Source organism: Chroicocephalus ridibundus, chromosome 2 (genome assembly GCF_963924245.1).
Source record: "Chroicocephalus ridibundus chromosome 2, bChrRid1.1, whole genome shotgun sequence".
NCBI classification, from domain to species: Eukaryota; Metazoa; Chordata; class Aves; order Charadriiformes; family Laridae; genus Chroicocephalus; species Chroicocephalus ridibundus.
The window spans coordinates 20,254,279-20,262,928 of NC_086285.1; the positions used below are offsets into that span (position 1 = coordinate 20,254,279).

The window sequence follows — 8,650 nt, forward strand, 5'->3', positions numbered from 1 at the left end:
CCATCCCCGTGGCGGCGGAGCCGAGGGGGGACAAGGCGGCGCGGGGTAGGGGGGTACACACACACGACACCCTCTCGAGGTTGGTGTTTTGGGACTCGGGTCTTTCAGCTGGAAACCACAAGCAGAGCAGAGGCACTGAAAGGAGGGGACCTCCTAGAGATAGACAAAGACATCAGTTGGAAGCACTTCAGGAGAGGACGTCAAAAGGGGTGGAGAGAAGGAGAAAGTGTCCCCCCGTCCCCCCCCGGCTGTATAAGAGCAGCCCGAGACGGCGATGGGGCAGAGCGAGGTCGGACCCGGGCGGACGGTGGCGGCTGGGGCGGGCTCCAGCCCCGCGGGGCCCGGGGCTCCCCCCGCCCGCCCGGGGACCGGCCCCGGCGTTTGCTACAGGGCTGCCGCGGGATGCGGTGGGGCTCTGGGCTGACGCTTCCCACAAACACACTGCTCCGCAAAGTACAGTCCGGGTTTATTATTAACAAACACAGGAAGAGTCCACGTGCGGTAATAAATTATTTTCACAGGTTCTGGCATTATTTTTTTTTTCCCCCCAAAGAAAGGTGCTGGTGGAATAAACCTATTGCATCTCTTAAAAAAATCAGGATAAATTATATAAATTATACATTCAAAACAGACGATTCTACCTCATTATCACTACTCCGTAATAAATAGATAAATAAAGTTGATTGCCCTTAGAGTCTGAATCTTAAATTACATTTACAATATAGGTCTCTACATACAGCATGTACAGGGCGGGGCGGGGGCGGGGGCCACCCGCGCGGCGCCTCACGCCACGAAGTCGAAGGGGGGCTCGTTCTCGATGTCGTTGAGGGAGGGTTTGTTGTTCACCTTCCGCGGGTCCTCGGGGGTCCACACTTTGGCTGTCCGGATGATGTTTTGTTCCTTGAGTTGCTTTTCATCAGTCCACGACAGCGAGTGGCCGGCCAGAGGGGGGAGTCCGTAGTCGGGGTCGCTCGGGGAGGGAGATCCTAGGGGACAGGGAGAAAGGCAGAGGGGTTACTGCTGGGGCCGGCATTCCTGCGGAGCGCGGAGCCGGGACGGGACGGGCCGTACCGGGACGGGGCGGGCCGCCACTTACTTGTGCCGCGGTGGCAGATGATGATTTTCTTGGGCTGGCTGGGGCTCTCGCTGCTGGCGCTGCGCAGCGGCAGGTCGGACTGCACCAGCTCGCTGAGGAAGTTGATGTAGCCGATGGCCAGACGCAGCGTGTCCACCTTGGAGAGACGCTTCTCGTAGGGCAGGGTGGGGATGTGCGAGCGCAGCCCCTCGAAGGCATCGTTGATGGACTGCATCCGCCGCCGCTCCCGCACGTTGGCGGCCTGACGGAGCTGCTGCAGCTCCGCCTCGGAGCGCACCCGCCTCCGCCGCTTGGCCGAGCCCAGCGCCTGCAGCCTCCCCCCCGGGGACAGCAACGCCGCGCCCGCCGCCCCGCAGCACTCGTAGGCGAAGCCGGGCGAGGCGGGCGAGGGCGGGAAGGTGGCGGCCGGCGCCGGGCAGCGGTAGCCGCCCTCGGGGTCGCCGCCGTCGCGGTAGTACTCCTGCAGCTGCCGGCTGAGGAAATCCACCTCCGGCTCCAGCAGCCCGTCGACGGCCAGCGCCTCCCGCGGGGGCGGCTCGGGGAAGAGGTCCTCCTCGTCGAAGTAGGGGGGCGAGGAGAAGGAGTCCAGCCCCCCGGGGAAGTGCTCCAGCAGCACCGTCTCCATGCTGCGCCCGGCCCCGGCGGGGACGGGACGGGACGGGGCGGGACGGGACGGGACGGGACGGGGCAGGGGGGGGCAGCCCCGCCGGGACGCGCCTCCAGCCGCTCCCGCCGGCCCGCTCGCCCAGCCGCCCCGGCGGCGGCGGGCCCCCCGCCCCTGCCCTGCCCTCCCCGCCCCTGGGTGGCCGGGAGGCCGGGCCGGTGCCGCCGCCGCTCTCCGGGGAGGAGGCCGGAGCCGGCTGGCGCGGCGGGCCGGCACGCGAGGAGTCTTATAACGACATCCCCGGGCGCGTGCCGCTGACCGCCGCCGCCAGCCAATCAGCGCGAGCCGGGGGGGGGACGGGGACAACACCCCCCGTCCCCCCCGTCGGGGGGACACGGCGGCGCTACCGCCGGCCGAGGGGCGGGGACCGCGGCGGGGATGGGGGGGGATGGGGGGGGAGCGGGCGGGCCCCACCGGTACCCCCCGCCCGGCCCCGCCCGGCCCCGCCAGGCCCCCGGGTCCGCTCAGACCGCCGCTCCCCGCACGTCGGGCGAGCAGCCGCCGCCGCCGCCCGCCCCGGCACCTCTCCCCGCGAGCCGCTGGCCGGGACGCGCGCGTTGGCAGCCACCGGGCACCCAGCCACCGGGCACCAGGAGGGGATACACACGGACACACACACCGCGCATCTTCCCCCCAGCACTTTTCTCGGTCCCCCGGGCCCGCCAGTCCCCGCCGTCGGCAGAGCCAGCGCCGGAGCGGGCATCGGGTGGATCGATTCTATCGTAACATCGGAATAAATCACGTCAGCTCCTTGCGCCCGGCCGGGCATCGATTTTCGACCGCATCGGGCCCTCTTACGTTTTTCCTTTTCCCACTCCCGTTGCCCTCTCGGGACGAGCTCGTTTGGCAGAGGCTCTGTTAATAATTCTCTAACTGACTCTCACTGATTAAAGCCTTAAAAATTCTCACTGGGGTGAAATGGATTACCCGGCAGATTAGGGGAGGATTATCTCTGTCATTAGCGCTGCAATAGTTTGTCCGGCAGAGTCTGTCGAGGTTTATCGAAAGTGACTTTCCAGCGTGCCACCAGCATGGGCAGAGATCAAACCCCGAGTGGAAACGTTCCCCGCTCTATCAGCAGAGCAAGACAGGGCCAGCTCCGGGAAAGTAATAAATGACTCGACTTCAAAGCCAGTGACAACGCCGTGATAACGGCGGCGAAACGCGTGAGTCACGGGAGGGAACAAAGAGCTTTGCAAGAGCCACTTCTTGGAAAGTCCTGCCTGCCGACGGACCACGCGAAAAAAAACGGGACGGGAAGGAGGGAACCTTCGCGCGAAGCCAGGAACGCGCCCACGCGTGGCCGGGGGACCGCTGCCACCGTCCCGGACACGGGGAAGCGGAGGAAGCCTCCCCATCGAGGGGCGATGCGATGGCGAAGCGGCTCCCCGTTCACGTCCAACGGGGGGGCGGGGGCGAGCCGGGAGCTGCGGGCCCGGCGAGCGCTCACCAGCCGGGGTGGACGGGCGCCTCCGGCCGCGGCTCCCACCGCATCTACCGGCTGCTGCAGGGCCGCCACGCAATCTACCCTCCCAGCTCCGGGGAGCGCGAAGATGGGGGCGGGCAGGGAATGCTCGCGGTGTAAGGGGGCAGCGCAGCCCCCCCGGCGAGCCGCTCGTGGGTGTTTCCTGTACCGGCTGTCCCCAAATCGTCCGCGGGACTTAGATACGGTCTCACGAGTGCCGAGTGTGGGGGAATACTCCCTTCCCTCGGTTTCCTGGGCTGCCGTCGTGTTCGTGCAGCCCAGAGACGCTGCTGTCATCCTGTGTAGTCAGGGCACACGGCTGGCTCCCGCCCACCGGCACCCCCAGCCCTTCCAGCGACGCTCGGCGGGGACCGCTCCGAGCCGCACGGAGCACGGCGGGCAGGAGGCCCCTCGGTCCCCTCAGCCGGAGCTTGGCAGAGGCACCGCTCGCCCCTGGACCGCTCCTCCCGAGCAGCCCTGTCCCGCCGGGCCGAGAGACTCGCCTGGGAGAGCAAACAGCTTTCGGACCGCGTACGGGAACGGCGGTGCTTCCCCTTCCCCGCCCCGGGGCTCGCCATGGGGGCTGCGCTGCCCCCTTACACCGCGGGCATCCCCTGTCCCCCCGCCTTCGTGCTCCCCGGCGCTGAGAGGGTAGATGCGCGGCGGCCCCGCAGCAGCCGGGCGTGAGGCGCTGGTGGGAGGACAGGGACCCGCCGTGCCCGGCCCCGGAGGATGCTGGGGGGGGGTGGAGGGGCCAGGGGAGCCCACCACCGCCCCCGCATCCCCACGAACCCCAGGAGCCACAGCCGGTGCAAGACCCCGAGGGACGGGAGCTCGGGCCGACGTCCCTCTCGTTGCCGGTGCCGCTGGCTCGGCTAGGGCACATCTGGACGTGTGCCCGGTCCTTACGCACCGGACCGGGCACGCCGGGCCACGCCTGCGTTGGAGAATCTCCTTTTCCGAAAGGAGATCAGCCAGCAAACCAGCCTCCTTCCCTCCCGCGGCCTTATCCTGGGAGGAGCACAGCCGGGGAATGAACGCTGACTGTGAAGGCATCGCGTCTAAGAAGCACATTTATAAATCTTGCAGGAATCGTACATGAAATGCTCTTGGATCCGTGTCACTCTTACCCCAAAACACCGGGAAAAAGAAGAAAGCAAACCCCTAAATTCTAACAACGCTGAGGTGATTTTGCGGGGATTTCCTGGCTGCAGAGCTGGCTCTGTTCCCTCTCCTGCATGCCCAGGGAGTCATCACCCATGGGATGGCAAGTCTTCGCTCCTGCCACACTCCGTCTGGAGCCAGGGAGTTCAAAGCCGATGAGCAAACCACGTCGAGTGGCCCCTGTCACCATCGCACCCACTCGAGACACACACACAAACACACTCTGACACGGACCCACAGCTGGCCTTGCAGCACGCTCCCCAGGTCAGGCAGACCAAGCGCTGCCAGATGCAGAGGGGGAGCAACCTCCACGAAACAGGCTCTTTTCCCCCAAAGCCTCTGCCACCAGCGCAGCTCTTTGACCACGGTCTGTCCCTGTCTGTCCCTGTCTTTGTCCTTGAGAGAAAGACAGTGCCAGGACATTTCTCAATACCTGGTGAAGCACCTTCCCCGAGGGCCAAGCCTGAAGGCTTTAGTAGGTGATGGGGAAGGAGAAGCAGGATCCCTGCTGTGGATCCGAGGACTGTCTGTGCCCGGAGAGTCCAGGGGACCCCAGCCCATTTACCGTGCCCGGAGCCTCTCCCCCTTCCCCAGGGCCGGCGGTGCCCGCTTGGTACCGCACAGCCGGGGTGAGCCCTGCGGCGCCGGGCAGTGGATGTCACACTGTGCTGGTAGCACGGCAGCAGCAGAGGAGAGAGCAGAGAGGTATTTTCGGAACCCACTGCTTCCAAACTGCTGGGGACGCGGAGCCTGTCTTGAAACCGTTCAGACCTGGCAGATTTTTGGAAAGTTTGCAAGCAGCGTCCCAGGGGAGGTAAGCGATGCGTGGGGCTGGTCTCGTACAGCCCTTCTCCCCGCCGCCGGGCACGGCCGGGGTTCTGCGCGTGTGCCAGGGTGCGAAGGCAGCGGAACACCGCTCCCACCGGCTCCGCGCCGCTCGGTGCCCGCTGCGACGCCCGGCTCCGGGGCAGAAGGGATTCCCTCGCTGCGCCAATCTCAGCCCACGCCCCTACCGCAACGATGGCTTCAAAGACGGACAATTCCCGTTTCGTACATCTGCCTTCGAGAAATTAACACAGACCGTCCCCGAAGGAACCGCTTCAGACGCAGGAAAGCTCCTCTCAGGTTTCCTAAGGCGTTACAAAAAGGAAACTTGCGAAAACCGGGAGCCGGTTCCAGCGCAGCCCTGGCCACGGCAACGCACCTGGGCCAGCACCGCCTATGTCGCAAATGCCCTTCTTTCAATATTTGTCCCGCCCGGGTGTCTCATCCTCTTGCCCTTGGAACGACACCTCCCGCACCACTCTCTGACACTTCGTTATTTCAGTTCCCCGAGGGTAGGAACCGGGGGGGGGGGGGAGAGGCGGGGAAGGACGGGCCCCAGGGGGGCATTACCTTCCCTCCAGAGTCAATGGCCACACGACAAATCTACCTGGCAGCCACCTTTACGGGGACCAGGAGCCGCTAAATGTCCAGAGACGGGGAGGCAGATGGGGACAGGAAGGGCTGTATGCCGGGTCTGGCCAACATTCCCCCACTCCCGACCCTCCGTGGGCTCACGCAATGCCCCCCCACCCCCTCCCACGAGGGAATAAGGGTAGAGTGCGCACCCTGCACCGAGGGGACCCGGAGCACCCGGGCTTTCAGGTCCTGCCTCTGCCGGGGTGCTCGGTGCTGTACACGCCCCGGCCCGAGGACACTGAGCCCTCAGCAACGGATGGGGCCCGTCCCTGGCTCGGGAGGGCGGCAACGACCCCCTCCGCGGGCCAGGGGCCTCGCAGCACAGCTGGATCCCGAGCGGATCTGCTTCTCCAGGGCCCATCCCTTCCCCTTGACAGGATTCACCTCGGGGTCCCTCGGGACCGGGCAGCAGGAGCAGTCCCCGCCCCCGCCGGGACCGCAAAGCGCGCACGACCCCCGGCGATGCTCTGCACAGAGCACGGAAGGAAACCAGTCCCGGCGGCGCTGTGCACGGCCGTGCCGGGGGGGTCGGGCCCCGGTGGGCTCCGCACCTCCCAAGGGTCTGCCCCGACTACCTCGAACACCTTTTTTATCCGCTCGCCCATGCGCCTGGCTGCCTCAGCAGCGGGGGGGGGGGAAGGGGGGGAGCGGCTCCCTGCGAGCCCCCACGCAGGAACACGGGCCCGGGCGCTGCCCCCCAGCCCCTCCGCCGGCGTATGAGCCCAGCAGCGCTTGTCCTCGTCGCCTCTCCGCGCCCGCGGAGCCCCCCGGGGATGCTGCCCTGCTGCCCTTAGCGGGTAGAGGCAGCCGGTTCCCCCCGCTGCCCAGAGCCCCGCCGCCGCCTCCAACGCCCCCCGTCCGTGCGTGCCCCGGCTTCTCCTTTCTGCTACCTTTTACCTTGAAGAGTTGGGAGACAGAAAAATAGACAAAAGGTGGAAGTAAGTGAACAGCAGCGAGGAGCAGCAGCGAGGTCTGAGGTAGAGAGGAGCCACAGGTGACAGGGGTGAGGTCCGCACCCCATGTGTTGCCTTTCAGTCCAGAAATAGCTCCAAACTCATGTGATACACCAGAATAACGAAATTTAGCTAAAGCTAAGGCAAAACCCCAGGTCACCTAGGGTCCCCAGGTCTGCTGGATTTCCCATCCAGGCCTAAAATCCAGCTCTTACTCTAACGTTAGTTGCACATTTTCCCTAACTCCTATTGCTGACTTAATGCCATGAAAAGACGAGGCAGGAGAGTCCCCCTTCCTGGCTGCAGGCACTACCTAATATTCTTCTGCAAACCTTCACCTCCACCCTGCCGGTGTTTGGTTAAACAGGAGGTTTTGGGTCCATAAAGCCACAGTGGAGTAAATACCGAGTATGGCCGTATTTTCCTCAAGATTACAAAATTCACCACCTCCTATTGCTGTTCTTTGGTGTGCTGGACTCTTTCAGAGATCCAATTATTTGATGCGGAAAGGAAGCTGGAGGCTTTTAAAAGACTGGACCAGAGTTGACCCAATATCTATGCAAACAATATTTTACCACAAACGGGTTGAAAAAAAACCCCAAAACAACCAAAAAAAAACCTACAAAAAACAAACCCAAAACTACCCTATTGCAATTCCTGCTTTCAAATGGCACTTCAAATTGGAAAAGATAGTATCTTCTCGTTTCTTTTTATCAGTGAAGGCATAATTTAAACTAAGTTTGCTCAGTGCAACCTTGGGGGATTGTGTGTTTCCTGGTAATAAACTTTTATACAACTTTCCTGCTCTGGAGGCGAGGGGAGGAGACCCGCACTCCTCGCCGGGGGCGTCAGGTGTCCCACCGGTGTCCCTGACACCGGGCAGGTCTGCGCGCTGCCAGACACCGGAGGCCGAAATCCGCTTTGCGGAGACGGCTGCGGGAGCTCTTTTGCTTCCCGCGGGCCAGCAAAGTCCCACCAGCCCTCACCGGCTCCAGGCTGTGCCCCGCAGCATCCCCCGGCCCCCGAAGGCAGGTGCCCGGGACCCGTGCGTGAGGCCCATCAATGCGGCGGGGAGAAGCGCTCCCCCCTCGGCGCCGCTACCGGGGCGAGGGCGGCGCGGCGGGGTGGCGGCCCCACAAAGGCGGCGGGGCGGCCCCGGGCCCTCGCACGCCCGGCGGAGGAGGAGGCACCTGCAGCCGGGGTCGGCCAGGCTGCGCGCCCTCCCCTCCGAGCTGGTACCTGGGCGCTGGGCTGGTAATGCACCATAAAGAGCCTCTTTCAGGCTCTTTCAAGCCGAGATCGCGGAGGTCACCGTGTCTACAACCCCCCCTCTGTCGGCCGCTCGGGCCGGGGTGCCAGCGCGGCAAGCTGGAGAGCAGGCACAGCCCATGGGAATCCCAACACTTGTGCCGCTGGCTCCCCCGGCCCGCCCCGCTCCCCCGCTCCCCCGCCCCGAGGAGCCTCTGAATGTAACAAATGAGCTGCAATCGATCTGCGGGCACGGGGGAAAATCAAATTATATGGTGCGGCTGGCTGGGCGGCCGCGGCCGGCACAAGGTGCGGGCGAGCGGCGGGCGGGCTGCTGGCGCCCCGCCGCCGGAGCGCTCTCTCGCCTCGCTCCGCTCCCACCCAGCCCCGGCACGCTCGGCTTCGCCTCCCCGCTCCCCGGAGGGGCTCCTCTCCCGGGGCTGGGGCTGGCAAGGGAGGCAGCCCCGCTCCGGCATCCTGTCCCGCACCTGCGGAGCCCGGGGCTCGCCGCCGGGGGGGACGCACCGCCCCGGCCAGAGGAAAGCCGGGCAGCCGCCGGCCTGGGCGGGTTGTGATCGGGGCGGGGGTAGGGGGGGTCA

At 65.2% G+C, this 8,650-nt stretch overlaps 1 protein-coding gene across 1 annotated transcript; it reads right to left on the reverse strand.

Annotated features, from left to right (window-relative positions):
- Positions 1-734: 734 nt before the first annotated feature.
- On the reverse strand, positions 735-1,745 carry PTF1A (pancreas associated transcription factor 1a). Its single transcript, XM_063323874.1, has 2 exons — positions 1,097-1,745; positions 735-986 (listed from the first exon to the last, which is right to left on the reverse strand). Exons 1-2 carry the CDS (start codon positions 1,719-1,721, stop codon positions 784-786), a joined length of 828 nt encoding a protein of 275 aa, XP_063179944.1. The 5' UTR covers positions 1,722-1,745; the 3' UTR covers positions 735-783.
- Positions 1,746-8,650: the final 6,905 nt, after the last annotated feature.

Excerpts from the sequence above, each read along its gene's own strand:
- PTF1A (XM_063323874.1), bottom strand. The coding sequence starts at position 1,721 with ATGGAGACGGTGCTGCTGGAGCACTTCCCCGGGGGGCTGGACTCCTTC. Across the intron at positions 987-1,096 it reads CATCTGCCACCGCGGCACAA|GATCTCCCTCCCCGAGCGAC; the intron begins GTAAGTGGCGGC and ends CCTGTCCCCTAG.